Source organism: Astyanax mexicanus, chromosome 13 (genome assembly GCF_023375975.1).
Source record: "Astyanax mexicanus isolate ESR-SI-001 chromosome 13, AstMex3_surface, whole genome shotgun sequence".
Lineage (NCBI taxonomy): Eukaryota > Metazoa > Chordata > Actinopteri > Characiformes > Acestrorhamphidae > Astyanax > Astyanax mexicanus.
The window spans coordinates 43,946,796-43,972,244 of record NC_064420.1 but is presented as its reverse complement, the minus strand read 5'-3'; the positions used below and the strand labels follow the sequence as shown (position 1 = coordinate 43,972,244).

The following is a 25,449-nucleotide window of genomic DNA, read 5'->3' as shown; positions in this document are numbered from 1 at the left end:
TACCACCCACAGTGGACAGTGTAGTGGGTGACAATTCTCTCTGGCAGAAATCACATCTACATTCAATGTATTAGATCGCTGCAGTGTTCTTTAGCTTCAAATTGGGCATGCCAAAATGTTAGTTTCTATCCCATTACTTTTGGCATATCAGTGTCATTTTGGGCTGTTTTTGTTATACTTATCGGTGTACTCTCTTCTGATTGGCTGCATGATACTGTGCCTCATTCAGCTTAGATAACATATAAAGGTTTTATGAACTTGGGAGGTATACTGCATCAAATTCCTTAAATATTTAACATTAACTGTGGTGGTTGTTGATGTGGACTTCCAGAAACTGGGAGTAAGTGCAGCCGTGTTGCACCACTGGCCCACTCTACAAGCTAGACCGTGGGCTATAATTTTAATTACAGTACAGAAATAGATAAGTGTGTTTGTCACTACCTGTTGTGTGATGTGTTGCAGTTATACCATTTCTGATTTGTAGGTAGGTAGTGTGAATTGTTTTGCTAACCTTTTGTTAACTGGATTATTAGTCATTCAGGGGTTTCTTCCTCAGGTGGGTCTGCAACAATATGAAATTTCTTTTTTCCATATTATGGGCCTTAATTTCCTTCCTAATCCACATTAATATACAGTATACAATATATTAGTTTAGTGAGTACAGTGTACCCACTGCAGCCTCAGCTTTCTGTTCTTGGCTAATAGAAGTGAAACTCTGATGTGGTCTTCTGCTGTTGTAGATTATCCTCCTCAAGGTTATTTATTCTGATGTGCTCTTCTGCTCTCAAAAGTCATACAGACTGGTTATGTGAGTTACTGTAGCTTTCTGGCAGCTCCAACCTTTCTCTTTCGACCTTAATTATTAACAAGGCACTATCACTCACTGGATGTTTTTGTCTTTATTCTTTTCAAACCAGTCTGTCTGGCAGTGCTTAATTTGTTCCCCATTATGGCTAACTAGTTTTTCCTGCTTGTGCCTTTGGGCAATTCTTAACCTATGACTTGGCCACTCCCAGCTTAAACCTATGACTTGGCCACTCCCTGCCTGAGTATATGCAGAAAGCAAAATTATATGTAGTCTCTATATTTAGACAGCAAAGGAATTAAGTAATCCCTTTTGTGTCCACTTGATGGCAGCAGAGGACAATGTGTTTTGATCTTTATTAATTACATTATGTATACATTTATTTTATATTTAGGGTTGCAAGCAAAAATATCCAGCCCAAAATCTGCCCTTCAGATGCTTAAATGAGCCCAAAATCTAAGGTCCACGTTTTGTTTATAGGGGCATTATTAGTAGTACAGACAATACACTGTATTGCCAATGATATTCACTCACCCATACATTTATAAATATATAATGTATTTTTCATAATATTATTCATAATATTGTAATATTAGTAAAATTATTTGAGAATATTTTGTCTTATGCACATAAGAATTAAATAATTATAAAATATTAGCATTTGCTGTGGTTAGTGTCAGTGAATCACCACATACAATATGTGCAGTATATAATTCCTACAAAAGTGATATTATGCTTTTTTTGTGTATCTTTCTCCAGTATCTGATGAGTATTTATTAGATTTTTTTTCTGATTGTTATTATTAGAATTATTTTTAAAAAATACTGGGCTTTTGGAGAGAAAGCCCCCTGCTGGTGAATAAGTGAGTCCTAATTATTGTGTTGTGGTTTATGGTGCTGGAAATTTTCTCACGCTCTTTGGCTCTCCTTTCTCTCGAGGCTGATGTTGAGTGACCCACATTTACAAGCTTACTGGACAAAGAGTTCAATCCCCTTATGTTTATGTAGACCTTGTTGCTTACATATTGCATAATGAGGCCTTGCTATAATATTTCAGAAATTCCAATCTACTTATATGTGAACTAGAAAAAAACTAAATCAGGCACAGAATGTACCTGACTGAATGCACAGTACCTGTCCAAAGTTTAAAATGTTCTGCATTATAGAATAATAATACTAACGTTTTGTTAGTAAACAAAAAGTGAAGTGTTAAACAAAGCAGAATTTGTTTTATATTTTAGATTATTCAAAGCAGCACCTCTTGCTTAGATGACAGTTTTGCACATCTTGGCTGGATTTTCTCAGTCAGCTTTTTGAAGTAGAGTCACCTGGAATTCAGGCTTTCAGTTAACAGCTGTGCTGAACTCGTCAAGAGTAAAGGTCAAATAGTTTTATTGTCAATTCTGCATATGTACAGGGCATACAGAGAATTTAAATTACTCTCAAAAAATGCAAAAATATAATATATAAATAATATTATAAATAATGTAAGAATTTCAGAGATAGAAACTAAATGTACAATACAACAAGGTCACAGACATTGGTGAGACAAGAGAAACAAAGTAATAGTGCAATATAAAAGTGAGAGTGAGAGTGAACTAGTTAGGTATGATCGGGGGATTAAAAAGGGGAATGACAGTACCAATATAAACAGAAATTACTTGAATTTCGTGCTCATCAGTCAAATTAATGTGACTTCATTTTATGTAGTTGGCGCCAGGAGAACTACTTCAATGTACTGTCTGTATAAACCGTGTTTTAATAAACTATCTGTGCACTTTTAAAGCTCTCAGTGTCTCGTTTTAAACGTCAGGGCCCTCTACCAATCTACCAATGAAGTGTGGTTACTACTTTGATCTTGTTAATGGTGTAAAAATATTGATTCCTTTGCATGGGCAATGCTGTGCCCCTATCACTAGCATTGTGAGCCTGTTGGTAGAATCTAAAGAAGCTAAAACATTGTATTTCAGAAAGCTGGGGGTGAGTAATGGGGGTGGGGGCTTTTTAACAAAAGGTCAAACTTGTTATCGTGTTTCAATACAATCCAAGTTCATTTTACACTGGATTTCTCCTTTAAAGCATCTTTTCCTAAGGCCTTAGTACCACAGAATACATTCAGAGCTCATGTGGGGCTGTTTTGGAGGCATTATTTTATTATTATTATTTTTATGGTTTTAATGTTATGGCTGATTGTGGTTGTATACACAGCTTTTATAAACAATATTATAGTTTCAACAGGGTTATTCCATCCATCACCCATTTTTTTCGTCAAGAATTCACAAGTATATCACTTTATTATAAATCATTGATCTTTATTAGGGTCATATAGATTTAGTGTGAAAAATAGACAATAGTAAACTTGAACATACGTCATCTACAGCTGAGACAGAGGAGTGCTTCAGTAGGCTTTTGTGTGTACACGAGGGTGTGTGTGTGTGTGTGTGTGTGTGTGTGTGTATGTGTGTGGGAAAGGAAGGAAGACTGAGCAGTGGCTGAAGAGCAGTGTGTGAGTGAGTGTGTTAATGTATTAATATAGAAATCATTCATGTGGAATCATTTAATGAAAGAGAGGAGGGGGTGGGAGAGTCATGGAATAGACAGAGACAGGGAAAAAGAGTGTGTGTGTGTGTGGAGGTTAAGCAGAGTAAACATTACATAATATATCTCACATAGGTACAGTACATAAAGCAGTTTAGCGGTAGGATATACAGTATTCTCTTGTTGATAAAGAAGAGTTTCATTGTCTTTAGGCATCACAGTGTGCTACATCAAACATGCTATAGTGCATACACCTGAGAGAGTCTAATCGAGGCAGTGAGGAGAGAGAGAGAGAGAGAGAGAGAGGCTGACCCTTCAGAAACTAGCATTAACATGTGAACAATAGTCCATATATATATATTAACAGACATATTTCCATTAATGCACACCGTATGTCCAAATGTTGGTGGACACCACTCCTACTGCAGACACAGATGTGCAAATGCAGATGCACACACACAGTTTGTCTAGTCCCTGTAGATAATTACGGTAAATAGAATAGAATCTCTGTAGCTGATAAACGAATCTACCCTCCCGGTGCTCTCTCGGGCTCCGGCCGCTGATGGCAGGCAGCATGAACTGAGGTACAGTATACACAATATTACATGCGTGTGCTGTTCACATGTTGATGCTGGGTTAAAGATGGGTCAGAGAAAGACATAGAAGAGTTCACATAAACAACAACATGAAGATAATTCACAAACAGAATTCTACATTTACATATTATTCAGAAGATTCAGAAGAAGAGGAAAAGGCAGTGTTCATAGCAAAGCTGGGAGAAAGAATCAACACAGGATCTTGGATACAAGAAGTTTTTCTCTCTAGGAAAAGTACACTATTTGTTAGGAATACATTTGTTAAGCAATTCATTGAATTACGTTTTTTTTTTTTTTTTTTCATTTTACAAATTTAATTTGGACAATTATAAATTAGGTATAGGAAAATGTTTTGCATTGTTTGTGATAAGCTGTAAAATGCAGAATACAAGTTTACAGTAGGAGCAGCTCTATAAGAAAACCACAAAGAGCCTCTAAAGAAAATGCTTAAGATTTGCTTGAGCGAATGGTGAATATCAAAACCTTTGTAAAACTCATTTAAAGGTTGATTTTAATTAAAAATGTCTTTTTAAGGACAGTTGGTGAGAACGATTCAAAAGCAGATTTTCTGACGTTTGTTAGAGTTTTCTTATTTGTGATTGGTCATCTTTACAAGAGCAGAGCTGTGTATAATACTGCAGTTAAAAACACATTATGAATCTGATTCAGAACAGTGCTGTCAATATTAACACATAAATTCATGCAATCATTCTGGATGATTTAATGTATGAATTTTTAAATGCGAATGAATCATTTTATCAGGTTTGGTCACAAATTTCTCCCACGAGTCCCTCTTTTTACAGAGCCTGATGAGGCATTAGTGGTTTTATTTCTGTATAAACACAGCGTCCCTCCTGAGTTCAAAAGGTAGATGAATTTTGGTTGAAGTTTAAATGTGGACTAAATCTCCTCTGTCCCCTTCTTCATTCTTCTGCTTCTCTCCAGAAGTTTGAGCTCCATTAAGGCTTCTGTGTCTGAGCTTTGTTGTGTTTAATGCTAACACTCTCCCTGAAATGTTTATTCAGCAGATTAAGATATTCTAATTTAATAAGCCTGAAATGCATACTATATTACATATTTATTTGGTTTTTTTTTACTCCTCACTAAAGTAAAGAATGCAAAGAAGTACAGTGTGATTAATGTGATTAATAATCACAGAATACTGTTGATGTTGATTTTTAATTGAAGCCACTAATTTAGGCAATTGATTTAGACTTATCTCAAAAACTGGGAATGTTTTTGTAAATGTGACCCCTGATCCTTTGTGAGCCCAATGTGGTCTGTCCAAACAGAAAAACAGTATAGTTTGGGGAGCTGTGATGGTCCCTGACCGAAGTTTTGCAGGCAGTGGAAACAGAGAGGCGAGGTCAGTGCATGCATATTTTGATCTGATTCTGTGTTTCCTGTGCAGGATCATGCCCTGGCCCTCTGGCCTGAACAACATCAGACTTCAAAGCTTTATAAAGGACAACACTACGTCAGGAGCCATCTCTGCTTCCCGCATTACCTCCATCCAATGCCTTTCCTTATTCCACAGAGGAGTTTCAGCTATCTCTCACTGACCATCATTCATACACACACACACACTGACCTGTCAATACTCCGCCCACAGCTGCATTCTTTCAAGCAACATTTGCCAGGTTGAACAAGCTTCTACAGAGCATTGCTTTGAAATTCCCATTTAGTTTAATAGAAAATAAAATCAGGTTTTGCCTGTGAGCCATTATATACAAGAGTTTATACTTTAAAAGCTACCCTATGCTTTGCTGGATTATTTTCTTAGACAAAACTATTTTAATACCATTGATTTCAATAGAAACAATGATTAACCATTGTGTGGTGTTCATATTTTTGTTACTCGTTTACTTTGTTACTTGTATTTAATTCAGCAAAATTAAGCAATTTTACATTAAAATGCTTTACACATGCTTGCGTCACCTAAATTGCAAGCAATATAAACAGCTTACATGGTTAATATTTGCCCTTTACCTTTCTCATGTTACATTTCTTTCAAAAAGTGCTACTCTTTTTTTATTAGTTTTTTTAATAAAATGTAAAAGAAAATGAATTTAACTCAAGATATGAGTAGAAAATTTGTTTAGTTTCAAATTTACAAATGAAGCAATGTTTATTAACCCTTGGCCAAACATACTGTATGTAATATAAATGTGTGTGGGGGGGGGGAGTACAGTGTGTGTTTATCGAAAATGTGTTTTGATAAATGTTTTTCACAAAAAATGAGCCAATGCCAATGAGTTTGAGTTAGAAAAAATATTTTTTTAGTATCATTTGATGAAAAATGAAAACGGGTCCCACAGACCCGAACACCAGACAAGGGTTAAGCAGGCGTCCCAATAGTTCTGTCCATATATAAGTAGGATTTGTGCCAGTTCTGCAAAGTTTGTCCAACGTTGCAACAGTTGCAGTGTAAGAATGTGGGGAGACTGTTGGGCATCTCTAATTCTTGAATTTGATCCATTTTAGTTAGTCGTTAGATAGAAAACACAAGGAATTACCTGCTACTAAGTACAGTACACATATACATGTATATACTCTTGTATATAGATGCTTTCAAACAGCTTACATGGATCATAATACACCAGATAGAGCCAGAAAGTGGTACATCGGTATACCAAACACAGGAAGTATCAGTTTGATCGTCACAGAAATAGCAGGTCATGCAACAATACAAACAAAAAATTAAAAAACATCAGGAACAACAACAATATAATCAGATATAAACATCACAGGCCAGGAGAGGTCTCTGTAGTCCACTGAGAGTAATGATTCACGGCTGGTGGGCAGCAGGTTTTGGGGATTTGGCAAAAGCATGGCTGGCAGTGAAGGCGTCACGCTCTCGGGCAGAAAGATACATCACAAAACAGCGACACAGTGCTTCAGTCCAGTGCTTCTGCAGGGAATGTTCCCTACCCAACCTAGGATTCAGAATCCTGCAGAAGAGTCAAAGTTTTTAGAGATTGATCTTTTTTTTTTTATTATTAAGAACGATTCTGGTACTCTTCCCATCTCTAAATACGTACATCAATCCAGGTGTACACCTTAAGCCCACACCCCAATCAATAAGTACATGTTTATTATCTGCTCTTAGAGAGAGTTGTATTCTATTGGCAGTACTTCTCTACAGGGATTGGACAAGCTGTATTTGTGTATTTTCACATCTGTGTCAGCAGTGGGTGCAACATTTGGACATATAACAAGGTTTTAAAATATGTTAAATTATTAATTATTCAGTGACATTTGCACTCTATAAATGTAAAAGCAACTTAAAATGGAAAATTACCTGAATATGGAGAAGACGTCAGAGATTTAAAGAATTAAAGAGTATAGAATATGCTACATTTGCTGAACCATTTTTTTGAACTGATGCTAACCCTACACCACTGCGTAGTTCAACATGTTTAGAGGAGAACACTAATTGTCTGTTCTGTCTCATCATGCTGACTAGCACCAGAGTATCTGAGTGAAGGATGAATAGGGAGGGTCATCCTATAATTATTAATGGTTTTCACACAACAGGCCTCAGATTATGTGTTACTTAGAGTCATAATACTAATGCATAGTCAATAAATCATTTAGAACTGTCAGATACTGAATTTACTGAGTAACAAAACATTAAAAGACCCCTAATTTGCTTTTCCTTAACCCTCCTGCTATGTTCATTTGTCTGGAAAATGATAGAGCAATTGTGTTTCCAGGTGAATTTGACCTGGTGCATGTTTAATTATCCAAAAGATGTCTAAAACAAACAAAAAAAAACTATCAAACAGTGTGAATATTTCATTTTAAACTCCATTGCTAATGATTCTATCAATATTTAGTGCAATGGTGTTCTTTACCTTTACCAGCTAATGGCTCAATTAGGATAACTCACTTGTTTTCAGTAAAACTTTTTTTAATGTTTTACTACTTTATTATAACAAATAAAACACAGTAGGTTTGCATAACACTGAAACATAAAATTACAATGTTGTTTTAGTGTCACACCTTAACCTGTGTCTGTCCTGTGTTTTTTCCTCTTTTGGTTCTATGTGCTTCTGCCCTCTGTTTTTCTGTCTGTTTTCCCAGCCATGTTTTTTTCTTAAGCACATGGCATTGTTTTTTTATTGTCCTGTCTCTACCCTAGCCATTAGTGATCTCACCTAGTGTCTTGTTTGTAACCCCGCCTCTCGTTTTCCTGGCCCAGGTGTTCCTCACCCTCCTTGTGTATTTAAGCCCCTCTGTTTCAGTGTTCAGTGTGGAGTATTTTGTGTGATACTTTGCTGTGTATGCGGCAGGTTTGTTTTTCATTAAAAGATTTGATTGAGTTTTTGTTCTAGTCTTAGTTATTTGGTTTCCCAGTTTATTTTTTGAGTATTCTGCATTTCCAGTGTTGCTGTTTTGTTTTTCTTTATCTTGTTTCTTTATATTAAATTTAAATACTGCAATTACGTCCATCTTCTCACCTTCCTGCGTGACATTTAGATTGCATTTTTGCAGGGAGTGGTTGCGAATATCTGAGATGATCCATTTTCATATTATATGTTGATTACACTAATAAAGGCAAGCAGAAAAAGTTTCAGACCGGAAAAAAAACTTTTAACTATTTTTCCTAGATCTTCAAACTTTTTAACTTGAAAACGGGTCGATTTGACTTATAACATAACAGGAGCGTTAAAACAAATTGTTACACAGATATGTGTGGGATGTCTTGTGGCCACATGTGTTGCCTTTAATGGCAGGGCTTGACAAATTAAACTCTAACTAGTATTAAGTGAGCTTTTCATTTTGATACAGTAACTGTTTTAACTGTATCTTTTAGTTCTCTATGATATCTATCTACCATGTATTATTTGCTGTCATATCCTCATAAGCCATCTGTGTGTACAGAATGTCTGGAGTCAAACATATCTTGTAAAATGCAATACTGGATCTACCGTGTCACACCGGCTAGTTGAATGATGCTGGTGCTCTGTGTGGCTTTACATTTCTCCCAGGACGGATAATCAGATTATTCCCAAGCTCAGAGCCTGGCTGCATGCATGCATTATGGGAAATTAAATTCTGCTGATAATTGCCTTTTCATATGATGTCAGCTGACATTCGCTATGACAGCACAAATTATTATTAGCCACCGAGTTTCAAATCTGTCGTTCAGCATATCAAGCATACTGATTCATTTTCCATTTATTATCAGATTGCTTTTTCAGTATTTTGTGCTTCTGCTGAATCAGAAAGAAATAAGTCCCTTAACCCTTGTGTGGTGTTCATATTTTTGTTACTCGTTTACTTTGTTACTTGTATTTAATTCAGCAAAATTAAGCAATTTTACATTAAAATGCTTTACACATGCTTGCTTCACCTAAATTTCAAGCAATATAAACAGCTTACATGGTTAATATTTGCCCTTTACCTTTCTTATGTTACATTTCTTTCAAAAAGTGCTACTCTTTTTTTATTAGTTTTTTAATAAAATGTAAAAGAAAATGAATTAAACTCAAGATATGAGTAGAAAATTTGTTTAGTTTCAAATTTACAAATGAAGCAATGTTTATTAGCCCTTGGCCAAACAGACTGTATGTAATATAGATGTGTGTGGGGGGGGGGGGGGGGGGGGGGGGAGGGGTGGTGTACAGTGTGTGTTTATCAAAAATGTGTTTTGATATATGTTTTTCACAAAAAATGAGCCAATGCCAATGAGTTTGAATAAAAATATTCTTTTAGTATCATTTGATTAAAATTGAAAACGGGTCCCACAGACCCGAACACCACACAAGGGTTAAACACAGACATGGCCAATATAGAAGACATGATGTGTGTGGAATTTCTGTAGAACATTAATAAGTAGGAATTAATAAAAGTTTAAGATGTCACAGCACACAATAAAAAACACTGACTGGTTAGAGGTTAATTTGCATATTTTTGATTCCTCATCATACAAGGGCGGGAAAATGTGTTTGCCCTCTTTTTCATGTTTTTGATAACACAAATAAATAAATCATCATCTTTGTTCTCTTTTGAGGGTTGCTAGCCATAAATATGCTTAATTTGGTGAACAAAAAATATACTTGATTGTACTATTGAGAAATGTCTAAGTATGCTGTAAATATACTACCAGATTAATGTACTTACTTAAAATATATTAAAAGTACATTAATATTATGCTTTTATCAAATGTTTGAAAGTTAACTTTAATCATAAAGTTAGTTCAATGTAATTTAATATACTTCTACAATACTTATTTCCAGATATACTTTTGTGAATGTTTAGCAAAGCATGTTAAAAACAATTGTTACAGTAGTTCACTTAAAGTACAATGTATCATGTAACTTTTTAGAAAGTAAATTAAAATGAAAGTAAATATACTATTGTAGTATGGTATATTACGACAGTTAAGTACACTTACGTACACAATTTAAGTGAGTAAGTAAGTAAGTAAGTAACTTTTATACTATTTTTATACAGATAAGGTATAATAATGACAAAACAAATGTTCCATTTTAGCCTTCTTTAAATACTCTGATTAATAATCTGGCTACAAGAACACTTTAGTGCACTATAGCATAATAATGCTTAGTATACTTTAATCTACTTTTTTTTCAGTAGAGAGCATTCAATTAAAAAATTTAGCATCAGCTAAACACTGTAAATGTAATGTAATGTAATCCTGGTGTCTGGTTGTGTGTTGTGTGTCTGTACCTTCACTGAAGGTTGGGAGTTGAGGCGGAGGAATGAAAACACTGTGTTGGTTTCTTTAGACTGGAAGAAGTCTTCATAATCCTGAAGGAAAAATACATAAATATATGTAATATGAAACCAAAGATATTTCATGTCCTAGTCTAATCCTTCTACTGTTTTTATGTTATTATTCGGATAGTGACACATACCATAGGTTAAGACAAGACAAGACAATAATATTAACTATACTTGTGTGCTGGCCACGGATGAAATTTGTCCTCATTGTGCAGTGAGTGAGTACACTCAGAAGACACACGCAGTGTTTTTGTGAGAACACGTGCCCGGAGTGGTGGGCAGCCATTGCTGTGGCACCCGGTAGCAGTGACTGTTAAGGGCCTTGCTCAAGGGCCCAACAGTCTCGGGTATCCAACCCAAATTAGGCAAGTAGGGATGGGCATATCCATCCTGACTGACATTGGAGATGCCATATTAGTTTTAAATCTTTTTGTACAGTGCATGAAATGAGACGTTGGGCTCTAGAAATTACACTGAGATTATAATAGCAGGCTATGCAATGTAAAATCCAACTAATGCTACCACTGGTCATTCATACACACACACACACACACACACACACAAAACAACATTATACACACACACAGACCCACGTGAACAGAAGGCTCTAAATCCCAGGTCAGAGTTTGATATAAAGATTACTGTTGGGGGGAAAAGGCTCTCCTACAGGCTCTCCTACATACACTATTATACTTATCATTAATCCAGCGAAGGCTTATCCATCAACACACTGCTAAATAAAATGCATTCACACTAAAATCTCTGAGACTGTATCTCATTATCATTCTATGTATGGACAAAAGTTTTGGGACACTTGCTCACTCAAGTAACAGCAATAAATAAACTGAATGCATTCATTAGAAGAAGTGTCCACAAATATTCCAACATATAGTGTCCTAAAACAAGCATAAAGAATAACTGGAAACTTATATATATGTGGTGTTTGTGTAAGTGCAAAAACTAATCAAAACTGACAGGCTGGTCAAAACAGAGGTTGGAAAATTTACACCACAAATTCAGGAAGGAAATACCATGTGTGATCATGTGATTGGGTCGCAAAAAACACACTAGTATATCACTGACTAAAAACAGTGGAAATCCAGCACAGAGAGTATTAGTGGAAAATCTCTGATACAAATATTTGCCAGAAAGACTGAGATCAGGCAGTACTGAATAAGCAAAAGAAGACATGCTAGCTGAAGCTCTAACGTCAATAAACCACCATATATTGATCTTTAAAAAGTCTCCAGTCAGATCAAGTCCAATAAAGAATCATCAGGTATGTCCTGACTAAATAATGTAATTGCTAATCCAATCAAATTCCAATCAAATCCACACAGCAATGCTGCACAGTAGAGACAGTTACTTCAACAAAAGCAGAATAAACAAATGTACCATAGAGATGTTTATTCTCTTTCTCAGAAATAAATAAATGATTTCTAGCATTATAGCATATAATTGTGATATTTTAGTTGAAAGTATGTGATCACTCAGGTTTGTGGGTGGTGAAGCAGATGGATGGAAATGTTTCATTGTTCCCCTGTGTCTATGTTACCTTCTGGCTGTCTCCTTTATTTAGGCTGTTATCTAGTCTGAGTTGTGAGCCACACTCTTTGATGCTTTGTTCACATTCTCTGTCATTTATAAATCCGAACAGAACTAATTAATCATATATGTCCTATATTTCTCAACTGGTTACTTTAAATTTAAGAGGAAATCTATAATGTAATCATCTATAATGTAAATTATAATCACCGTTTATACACCTTTTAACCAATACATTTCCATGAATTTTTCATGACGTTTCCATGCCTTCGCTGCAAACTCTCATGATCATAATCTTTTAAACATCAATACAGACATGCACTGCAAAAAATCCATTGGCAAAACCTAGACAAAATATATGTAAATATATGTAAATCTGCCAAAGGGGTGAGTAAATCTTTCTTGGTAAGATTTTTTAAAATCTTATCAAATTTCATATCTTATTTCTTGGCTTAAATTTGTACAGAAGAATCAAAATAACCTGACTAGTATCTTTTTGAGCTTATTTTGAATTCAAATTACTTAAAATAAGGTGATAATTTTAAGTGAGTCTGAATAAGATTATATTTCTAAACAATCTTACACTTAAGATGCTTAGTAAGACAAAAAAAATTATCAGAGAAAAAATAATAAGATGTATTGCCTTGAAATGAGATAATTTCACTTGCTAAGATTAATGTTTTTGCAGTGTGGACAATAAAACAAAAAAAAAAGTCTGTAAAAACTTGTCTTTCTCTTAAAAACTAAATCTAAACTGTATTAAAAAATAAAATATCACATTTTACTAGCTAAATAACATTTCTGCACACGTATGTCTTACATTTGTCTGAATGAAGATAGACAGCATAAAATTTTCATTTTTCTCTCTGTGTGAATTTAGAGTTAGTGCAGCTAAAACTCCAGTCAGAGTAAGAACCATGCAGCCACCTAGCTAATTTAAAGTAAATTATTAAATGATTTTTTAGAACCAAAACAGCTTTTCTCAGTGAATAAACAGAAAGAAAGAATTCAAGAATTTCCATGACTTTTCCAAAACTTTATGGGTGTTTTTATTTTTCCAAAATGTATCCAGGACTGAAACGTGCTATGTTCACGTTCCATACAAACCCTGTATAATGTATATGAATATGACTTTTAGTGTCCATTTTTTAGTGCCATAGTTGTTTTGAGTTGTGACATGGCAGCAATGACAAGCAGTTTATCAGGTTTATTGATTGTGTGTTTAGGTGCCTGTATTAGACACACTCACCCCGCAGTAAACTGTTTCGTTAAAGATCTGAGGGGGCAGTGGGTTGCCCTTCTCTGGTCTTTTCTCTTCTGGAATGTTCTGGTACATCCACAGTCTCTGCTCCTCCAGCATGGTGATGTCCACTTCCTCAAAACTGATCCGGTTTGCCTCTAGAAAGCCCACCACAGCCTGCTGATTCTTTTTCACCTGAGAAGCAACATAAAGTTGTCTAAATATAATGTCAAATACATTCAAATTAATGGTAAAATGCTTTAATGTTGAATGATACTTGCATTAAATATGCTATATGAAAAAATATATTTGGACACATGCACCAGACAGCTGATGATCAGGGGGAGATCATTTGATTATCATTAGAGATAAAAAGATATTAACCCCTTATAAGGACTTAATAAGGGTAAAATGGACAGGATGCAGCTGGACTATGCACAAAGATACACACACACACACACACACACACACACTAACACAATGACCACTCTGTGTTCACACACACCTACTACCAAGATAGTTAATGTCCATGTCCATGGGGGTAGCAATGATATTACAATACCAGAATAAGAGCTGTAAAGAAATCTCTTAAGTGGGATCAATTCCTGCTGCAGTACAGCTTCTATTGGCAAAGTAAAGTATGTTGCTGCACAGACCAAAAACATGCCAAAAGTCATGGATCAAGAATTGGAATCATACCCTACAGCTTTTGCCCTATTCCATGGATGTTAAAGAACTCCCTGGAAATATTCTGCATTGAATATGGATGTGGTTTCTGTTTGCACAGACAATTGTAGCCAGAAGCTGCCAGTCATGATCATTAGACCCCAATCGAACCAATTTACACACTGCTATCCCATGATTTTTGACATCCCATGATGTCTGTGCATAGGATTTTAATATAATTGAAATGACGGTACACTGTTTAAATGCAGAGGTAAAAAAAAAAGCTACTGCTGCATTTAATCTACTCTTCTGATAATCTCCTCTCCTGGTGTTGCGATTTCTGAGTGCTGTTATCACTAGTGATGCACTGATATGGGAATTAACTGCTATAGAACAGCAAATCAAACATGCTGTGAGTTTGGATCCTCTTATCTGGAAATTCAGACACAGATAGCAATACAAATCTTCTGAAGCAGATATATTCTACAACTAGAATGTAAAGATATGAAAACTGGCCCAATGTAGATACCCTTCTATAATTTAAGATGCATTGATATGGGAATTCGGGTCGGATGCATACATATATACCAGTATTTTATTATGCACTTATACACTCTAAAAAACAGAGGTATGATATGAGTACTTTTTTGTACTCAAAGGTACACTCTTCATAATTGTACCCTCAAAGGTACAATACTGGTCTTTACAGGGTCAGATTTGTTCCCTCTGAAGTACAAAGTAATTTCTAACAGCAATAAGTACAAATTTGTACCATTTAACCAGCCAAAAGGTACATTCAGTATTCTGTATCACTGTGCTAATAAACTATATATATATTTTAATTGCACATTTTTATTTGAAAGCCAGACCATTTTGGATCATCAAGTTTTTGAGCCATATTTAGTTGATGATAATGTTTATAATCTTAATAATCTTTACTGCGTATCGTCCAAACAGATCAACAGACGATGCCATCTCTACTGCGCTCCACCTGGCTTTCACCCACCTGGACAACAAAGACTGCTATGTTCGAATGCTGTTCATCGACTTCAGTTCAGCATTCAACACCATCATCCCTCAGCATCTGATCGGAAAACTGAGCTTGCTGGGCCTGAACTCCTCCCTCTGCAACTGGGTTTTAGACTTCCTGACTGAGAGACCACAATCAGTCAGGATTGGAAACAACACCTCCAGCACCACCATACTGAGCACCGGCGCCCCCCAGGGCTGTGTGCTCAGCCCACTGCTGTTCACTCTGCTGACTCATGACTGTACTGCAAAGTACAGCTCAAACCACATCATCAAGTTCGCTGATGACACAACTGTAGTTGGCCTCATCAGCAAGAACGACGAGTCAGCATACAGAGAGGAGGTGCAGTGGCTGACGGACTGGTGCAGAACCAACAACCTATCTCTTAACGTGGATAAAACCAAGAAGATGGTTGTTGACTTCAGGAGAGCTCCAGGTGTCCACCACCCGCTGAACATCAACGGCTCTGCTGTGGAAATTGTGGATAACACCAAGTTCCTCGGTGTTCACATTGCAGAGAACCTCACCTGGTCCCTCAACACCAGCTCCATAACCAAGAAAGCCCAGCAGCGCCTCTACTTCCTGCGGAGACTGAGGAAAGCACATCTCCCACCCCCCATCCTCACCATGTTCTACAGAGGGACTGTAGAAAGCATCCTGAGCACCTGTATTACCGTCTGGTTTGGGAATTGCAACACCTCAGACCGCAAGACCCTACAGCGGATAGTGCGGACAGCTGAGAAAATCATCGGAGTCTCTCTTCCCTCCATCGCCGAGATCTACACCACACGCTGCATCCGCAAAGCCACCAGCATTGTGGACGACCCCACCCATCCCTCACACGGACTCTTCGCTCTGATGCCGTCCGGCAGAAGATACAGGAGCATCCGAGCCTCCACTACTAGACTCTGCAACAGCTTCATCCACCAGGCAGTCAGACTTCTCAACGCACAGAGACAGAACTGAACTCCCACCCCACCCACCACTCACCCAACACACTCGCACAAAACTAAACTGTACACCACCCCCCCCTTTACACTCACAAAGAACTGAACTTCACCCACACACACACCCAGTCAGCACACAGAGGCTGACATGACTTTATTTGCTGCACTTTTAAAAACTATAAACTCTACCTCAGTAACTGCTGTGATTATATATGTTACAGTATGTCACACATCTCTGCACCTTATCCCCACTATACACTTTATTATACCGTATCGGTACTGCACTGTCCTGTCTTTAAATTGTCTCGTCTTTTGTATTTATTGTATTTATTGTTATTTAGTGTTATAATTTTATAATTTTATGTTGCACTGTCGTCACTCCTGCACTTTATGTTGTCTATTGCTTGTTGTTCTATGTTGCACCATGGTTCCGGAGGAACGTAATTTCATCACACTGTGTACCTGTACTCAGATGTAATGACAATAAAAGCCTCTTGACTTGACTTGACTCTTTTAGATACAAATCTGTATTTATTTTTCTTAGTGTGTATTGGAATTCCTGCACATAATACAGATGCATTCTATTTTTTTAGGAACGCCCCACTATAGGAATTCTGGTTCAATGCAGATATATTCTATATACCATTATGGTTGTTCTGGCTGAATGCAGATTTGATATATATTTTTGGATGCACTGTTATTAAAACTCTGATGCAACACACATGCAGTCTATAATAATAAGATGCAACAATAAAATACTATTTTTACTTATTTTTTTGTGCAACAAAAATTATGTCCCTATACAGTTATATTCCATTTTTCTTAGAATGCACCAATATGGAAATTCCAGCCTGAAGAAGCTGCACAATGTGCATTCAGAAAGAAATTGAAATGCTATCCACCTACATCTAACTTGCATTATGTAGAAATATGGCATTAACTTCTATACACATGTATTTAAATGCAGATATTTCAGTCCCGTGTCATATAGAGTCAAAATCAAATACATAAGCACACCAACAAACACACACACACATACGTCTACCCACAAACAAATACATATACACAGGGTGAGGCAGAGGTGTGTCTGGTTGATGTCTGGAAAAGATTTCAGCGAGAGAGAGAGAGAGAGAGAGAGAGAGAGAGAGAGAGCAGGGAGTGGTGAAAAGAGAATCTCTCTTTTGTTTTCTTTCCTACTATCTTTCCCACTTCTTTTTCTGCCTCTGTTCTTTCTCTCACTCTAGCCATCATTCTCTCATTCTGTCTCTCTTTCCCACCCATCCCCCCTCTCTCTCTTCCTCACTGTCTCTCTCATATAATTTTATCCCTTCCGTCTGTCTCTCTTGTTCTTTGCCATTATTCTCTTCCTATATCTCTTTCTGTCCCTTTTCTCTCTCTTTCTCTCACTCTTTCTGTCTCATCCTTTTTTCTGTCTCTCTTTTTCCATAGATCTCTCTCTTTGACTCTCGTTCTGCCTCTCTGTCTTTCTTTCTGTCTCTTTCTCTCACTTTCTGTCTCCCTCTGTCTTTCTTTTTTGTCTCTCTCTGTCTCTTTCTTTTCGCCTCTTTTTTCCTGTCTCTCTCTCTAACACTTTCTGTCTCCCTTTTTCCATCTCTCTCTTTCTTTCTTTTTGTTTTTCTCTCTCTCTGTCTCTTTCTTTCTGTTTCTCTCTGTCTTTCTCTTTCTGTCTCTCTCACGCTTTCTCTTTCTGCCTCTCTGTCTCTCTTTCTCTTTCTTTCTTTGTCATTCTCTCTTTCTGTCTCTGTCTCTCTCTCTTTCTTATTGTCTCTGTCACTTTTTGTCTCTCTCTGTTGACTGACAGTGTAGAGTTGCTGGGCACTGCTAAAAGAACTGTTTTAGCTGAACTACACAGTAACCACACACAGACACACAAACACACACACACACACACACACACACACACACACACACACACACATTTAGTTTTTGCAAGCTGGTCATGAGTAGAGCATAATAAGCAAATCTGTCTACAGCATCCACTTGAATTTGTGACAATGTGTGTGTGTTGGTGTAATAACTCTCTATTAAATATAGAGTACAGGACAAAGTCTGGTGTTCTCCTGCATGTCACACAATGTAGCTATTGTTTAATCTGTAAAACAATAGAGTGCAGATAAAGATGGAGTGTTGTGCTGCTTATCGTAGATGACCTCTTTAAAAACCCATTTCATTCGCTGCTCTGGAGCAGACCGTTAAGATCAGCCCTGGACCTGCTCTTAATAACTCCTCTCTGGAAAAAAACAATACTGTACACAACAGCAGCAGATATCAGACTGTTTCTTTTCATATCGCCACATCGGACCTATCATAAATACTATAATCTCATTCTGCTGTCTGAATTACTGCTGGAGAATCTCTTTGTCTCAGACAACATCATCTCTAAACAAAGGCCAGACGGACTATGAGGAAACATGACCTGGATCAGGCATTCAGTCTTGATGAATGATGAGTGTTGTCTGTTAAGCTACCCATATCTATCAACAAGCAACTTATGACCATCCAATAAAAAGTTTGATTTTACATCATTGAACGTCATTAATAATGTAACCTCTACAGTCCATGCACAGAACAAAAGAAGATGCTTTATAACCCATTATCTTACACGATCAGCCATAACATTAGCAGCTGCCAAACTATGAATCACATCAATAAGCCATAGGTGCCCATGACTCCTGTTCCCTGGTCTTCCTTTCATGGAGTTCGTTTAGTAAGTACTGACCACTGCACATCAGGAACATCCCCAAAAGACCTGCCTGATTTTTTTGAAGATATTATGGACCAATAAGACTCATATAGCCATCATAGTTTGGTCTTTATTTGGCCAGGATGTTTAAAAACTCCAGCAGCACTATTGTGTCTAATACCACTTATATATTATATATTATATATTATATATATTATTATAACAGTGCAACACACTACAACCACATCAAAGTCACTGCAGTGCTGAAAATGATCCACCACCTTAAAAGAACATAGTGAAAGGAGGGTAATAAAGTATGCAGAGAAACATATTACAGGACTACAGTATGTAATTATAGAACTACACTGTGTCCTACATGATCAGTGGAGCTGAAAAAGTAGCTAAATATACAAACAAAGAGGTGATTTTAATGTTATATATGATTGGTGTATGTTATAAGTGTGTATTAAGTCAATGAATTTTCTATCTCTAAGATAATGAAGATTACAGGTGGACAGTATGATATATAATATGACAATGTGCAGGCTAAGGTGATGTCAATGACCACAAGGTGTACAGGGCTGATGTATCATAACTGAGTGGTTGTGCTTTCCTCCGAGCGTAATGGCTACTTGGCAATGCACAGGAATCATGTGCTAGTCTTTACCCTTTTGGGCATTACTAGTGATACTAGTGATTACTAGTGATGGCCTCTGCTGAGCAGGTGGGTGAGAAAATCGGCATAGCTAAAAAATGTCAAGTTAAGTCCTTTTTGTCAGTGAATGTGTGTATGTGTGAGTGTTTATCTGGTATATAGAAAGTGTACAGTCAGCCTAGGAGATTAGAAGCATTCAACAGTTTGACACTGAGTAGTTTTTACCTGTGCTCACATGATCATAATCTGCTTTATCATCTCTCTCTCTCTCTCTCTCTCTCTCTCTCTCTCTGACTGTCACTGAAGTAGAACCCACAAGAACATGTCAATGTAATATGTATTTTATACAGGCATCACAATTCAATATGTTAAGAGTTATTGCAATACTGTAAGCATGTGATATACTGTGATTTATTAACAAATCGATCAAATTGATCATTGTGTTTCACCTGAATACATTATGAGGTGTTATCTTGTGAGTGAAGGGGACGGATGGGATTTTCCATTTCTGAACCTATGTGGGTATTTAACATTCCTCAATCCACAGTGTCATGTTTGGCATTACCACTCTCAGTGGACAGAACAGTGTGTGGTATTGATTGTGACCAGCAATGTCCGGATAGAATCCTCCAATAAAACAGAGAAAAGGCAGAAATCACCTCCTCATTTAATACAGGACTTAACAGAATATCCCACAGGTCAGTGCAGTGTTTTTTAGCATCCATGGAACATGACAAAATCAGTGTATATACATCTCTCTTTATTTCTTCTTTTACTGTTAATAAACAGCTGCCTCTGCTCAGGGATTGTTCTAACTCCTACACTCTGTTTCTTCTGAACATCATCCTGCACACATCCTGCAAAACACACCCAACACAACACACACATCTCAGAGCTGCAAGACCGCACACACACACACACACTCATCCACACACCACCTGCCTGACCTCTATGCAGATAGATTCTGATTTATAGTGATTTGATTACAGTGTTGGAGTGTGTGTGCACCATATCTAATTACTTCACCTTAATCACCAGTTCCTCCTTCATCAAATTATGGTGTGTGTGTGTGTGTGTGTGTGAGTGAGAGAGAGAGAGAGAAGGAGCAGAACAAGATAGATAGAGATAGAGAGAGGGGGTTAAGAAAGAAAAAGATGTATAGAGAGAAAATGTGAAAAAAGAAGAGAAGACGAAGGAGTGTGCATGTGTGTGTGTGGGAGAGAGAGAGAGAGAGAGAGAGAGAGAGAGAGAGAGAGAGAGAGAGAGAGAAAAGAGAGCAGGAAAGAGATTATGTAGAAGGAAACAAAAAGAAATAGAGTGAGAGAGAGCAAGAAAGAGATAGAGAAAGAGTGAGACAAAAAGAGAAATTGACAAAAAGAGTAAGAGACCGAAAGAGATAAAGGGACTGCTGTAGAGAGATAAATATACAGAGAAAAAAAGTAAAATGAATTTAAAGAATGAGAAAGAAAAAGCGATAGAAAGAAAGAAAGAAAGTTGAATGTAAAAAACTATGATCCACTTGTTCATTACTGTAAATCATACATGTATGTACTGCTTAATCCAGACATAGAGAGAGAAAGAGAGGCAGAGAGAGAGAGAGAGAGAGAGAGAGAGAGAGAGAAAGAGAGGGAGAAAGAATTTACGTGCTTGTCTAAAAATATCTCCTTGACTAAACAAGTCCACGTTTTGTAGAAATACGGACAGAGAGGAAATCAGTGCATTACTCATTTCAGCCACTACTGCTGCCCCCGTTAATGCACCCCTCCATCTGATAACCAGAGAGAACAGCTGAACTGAGCACATACAGCTTCAGAACCACTCACTCCACAGACCATATACGGACACTAGGATCTAAACCAAACCGTTTTATTTATTTATTCGTAAAGTCAATTCCCTAGTATTGTGGCTCATAATTTTATCACTTTTTATGGAAGCTAAAGAACCCCTGACCTGTGGGAAATGTGTGCATGGGGCCTCCTGAATGAGTGGGGATGTGAATTTTGAGTAGCTTGCCTGTGAGCACAGACAATTCTAGCCAGTCATAATCATTACCACCCACCGTACTGTCCACTGTGAGTGGTAATGCCTTTTTTGTGTAATCCTGGTACACCTGATCCACACTCTGTGGATCGAGGAATGTTAAAAGTTCAACCTATTGTGCCATGCTCCTATTCCTATAATTCATATACAATCCTATAAGTCAGTTTTTGACCTTGCTCACAAGGTATCTCCTCATAATGTTTTATTTGCCATTCCCAGTGACTCTTAATGATAAATTTACATACTGCTATCCCATGATCTTCTATCCCATGATTTGGCTTGTCAGTGAACCAAAAGTCTGTCTGATCAACACTAAATACCAAATTTTGTGTATTTTTGGTACATTACATTTAGCGAATGCTTTTATCTAAAGTGACATACAAATAATGATGTACATTAGCAATAGAGGACATTGAAGTTCAAGATAAAAACATTTTAAGGCAGAGCCTAAAGAAGGCTGAGGGGACATGGTGGGATAGAGGAGGAAAGGAGGGAAAGAAGGAAAAGAGGTTAGAAATCGTTAGTTTGTTAGAGGTGTTAGGAGAGTAAGTGCTCTTTTTGAAGAGATCTTTCTTTATGAGCTTTAGGAGGGGCCATTAGGGAAAGAACAAAAATACAATGAAAAACTATATTTTTAACCTCTAAATTTAAGCATACTTTCTATAATCACACGCATACAGAACACTTAAAGCCTAAAACACTCCCACTCACCACTCAGCTCTGTCTTAAGAGGTCTAAAAATCAATGCGCTCCGCTCTAGAAAAGGAATATAATCCCCGCTCTCCAGTCTCAGACTGGGACATTTGTAATGATCATGAAGGCTAACTGGCAGGAGAGAGCCTGTGTGAGCTGAGCTGAGCTGAGCTGAGCGAGGCCCTGTGTTATTTGCTGCTGAAGGTTTGGGAAAGTGCTTAGTTTGTACAGTAAACATGCACTTTCTTCAGCCTCGCTGTTTATTGCTCACAGTAATCCACAGGAGTGGAGAGAAAAGACTGTAGGCCTGAACGCCAGATCACAACGAGTCTGTGAACCATGACTGACCAGCAAACAATCACACAATCAGGGATAACACAGAGAGAGATGTCTGTTTAACTGAGAGTGAGCGGGATTATAGGAGAGGGTCTCAGGTTACATAATGAAACGCTGTACTGTACGGCAGCAGAAGAGCCGTGAGCATGAGCACAGACCAGTGGAGCATGTAAAGAGCTGCTCAGCAGGGTTAGGGGCATTTAATGAAGACACACACACACAGCTTATATGTCGCTTATATTCCTGTTTTTGATTAATGTTTTCATTTATTTTCTCATTTTCAAGGTTGTTCTTTATGGTTAGAAGGCTTAGTTCTTGTTCACTACAAGAAGCCTTTTATAAGACAAAATAATACAATAAAAATTAGGATCATCTTCATAATGTTATTATTTAAAGTTACTATATACATTTTGCAAAAATAATAATGAAGAATTGCATTATAATAATAACCACACTATGTGGACAAAAGTATTGGGACACCTGCTGCTTTATTGTTTCTTCTGAAACAAAGAGTATTATTGTTGGAATATCTGTGTTCTGTCAACAAAAGGCTTTTTCAGTAGAGTTTAGATTACTGAAAGTAGCTCCATACTGTCAGAGACCACAATTCCACTGCTCAACACTGGTGGCTTTATAAAATGTGGGCTAGATTGTAGTGTAAATATGTTTATGTTTATCTGCTTCAGAGTGTCTCAGATAAATCATTCAATAAATACGGTGTTCACAAATATTTGGACATATAGTGTACAGTAAGTACAATATATAATAACTATATTACTTAATGATATAATATTACAACAATAATTATATTACAACATTGCTAATAATAAACACAATATATGGATAATGTACTGGGACACTTCCTCTTTTTTGTTTCTCTATTGTCCAGGAAATGTTTTCTACTAAATTTTGGAGCATTGCTGTGAGAATTTGACTGAATGCAGTGACAAGAGCATTAGTGAGCTCAGTAATGTTAGATGATCATCACCCCATGTCATCCCCAACTCAACAACACATCTTATCCAAAAGTATTGGATGGAGCTCCATCATTACATAGAACACAGATCCACTGCCCCACGCCTTACTTTTGACATGGTGCCAATATAGGCTTATATTTAAATGCCCTAAGACTGCCCTGTGTGTCCTTTAATACTTAGCCATATATAAATATAGTATAATAAATATCCTACTTCCCACTACAACTAGTACTAACCTTTATACTACAACTAATAATAATACAATTATTAATATATAATAATAACATAAACATTGTAACTACACATATTTGTCATCATGGGACCCACCAGTCACACATCATATCAGATCTGTATTATGTTTTTTATAATTTATATAGAAACATTTTAGACCTAGAGCTGGACAAAATATACATATTTAATCTTATTGATACATTCTCTTATCATATTCTTATCATATACAATATGCTATAATAAAATAAAAAAATATAATGAACACTGACCTGCTGGACATTGAATTATATAGAATGTGCAGCAAAACACAATATATACTATGTATCCTGTTTTTTTTTTTATGTGATTTAATATTTTTTACCATATCACCCAGCTCTATTACTATGACTGACTACACTGTTCATATCGGTATCGTAATGATATTGTATTGACAAAAATTAAAAACTATATCATGACATGAATTTTGGCCATATCATTCAGCCCAAATATGACCCATAAAAAACTACACACACATTTTAGCCCTCTTTATGACACTTTAAGATTTAATTAATGACCTCTCACATTATGTCAACATCTAATCACACAGATGATACTACCAACTGATAGCACAGAGATTTGCACGAGCCTGTACCTGCTGCTGTTGCAGGACATCCTACAGAACACACACACAGTTTAAGACAGTAATATATAATGCATATAATAAATGCACTGTTTAAAACAGTAACTCACCGCGAGAGAGCCGGACGATGAGGCGATATAAACCCTGATCACCATCCTAATCCCCCTCTCTCTCTCTTTCCACTGTCCCACTGTCTCTCTCTCTCAATAGCTTTCTCTACCCACTGTCCCTATTTCTCTCTTTCTCTCGCGCGCGCGCGCTCGCTGTGGGCGTGCGCTGGGTCGTGCGTGCTTTAATAGCGCGTGAACAGGGGCGCCCCCGGTATTTATACCATAATAACGGCGCTCATGCAGTCCGCAGCTCAAGCGCCCTTCACTCCCCCAGCAGGAATCGCGGGGAACTCGCAGCGCGTGTCCCGTTCACCAGAGCGGCCCACAGGTGCATGCTGGGAAGTGTAGTTTCCGATACATACCTACACTACAGATAGATAAATGGTGCAACTTAATATTTAGACATAAAGAGTACAATAAATATACCATACTTCACACTACAACTACTACTTATCATAAAACTATTACTAATTATATTAATATTAATAGTATATAGTAATATCGTAAATATTTTTATTACACATATTTGTCGTCATGGTACCCACCAATAACACATCATATCAGAACTGTGTCATGTATTCCGTCATTTATAAAAAAAAAAAAAAACTTTTTGGACCTAGAGGACCTAAACAATATATTGATATTTTATCGTATGTTCTTAAATGTTCTTATTGTATCAACAATAGGCTTTCATAAGAATATGAAGGATATCATCAGTGATTAAAGGGTAACTAAACCTTCTAACTCCACCCTCAGCTCAAATATGAAAAAGCTTTAAAATGAGAGGAGTAGTTTGGCAAGGTGTGTTGTATGGGTTTAGGGGTGGGTCAGAAGGGAGAGCTGATTGGGCTGAACAGTGTCCCTCTAAAAGCGGTGAGTTGCAGATAGATGGACGCCACCAGAGGGGGTGGTACTATTGATGAACTGATTTGCATATTTTGAGCATCTGCGTATAAAAATGTACATGG

At 36.9% G+C, this 25,449-nt stretch overlaps 1 protein-coding gene across 1 annotated transcript; it reads right to left on the bottom strand.

Annotated features, from left to right (window-relative positions):
• Positions 1-3,091: 3,091 nt before the first annotated feature.
• On the bottom strand, positions 3,092-24,749 carry sh3bgrl2 (SH3 domain binding glutamate-rich protein like 2). Its single transcript, XM_022676852.2, has 4 exons — positions 24,482-24,749; positions 13,483-13,668; positions 10,635-10,715; positions 3,092-6,889 (listed from the first exon to the last, which is right to left on the bottom strand). The coding sequence occupies exons 1-4, from the start codon at positions 24,524-24,526 to the stop codon at positions 6,875-6,877; spliced, it is 327 nt and encodes a 108-aa protein (XP_022532573.1). The 5' UTR covers positions 24,527-24,749; the 3' UTR covers positions 3,092-6,874.
• Between the last annotated feature and the right edge of the window lie 700 nt (positions 24,750-25,449).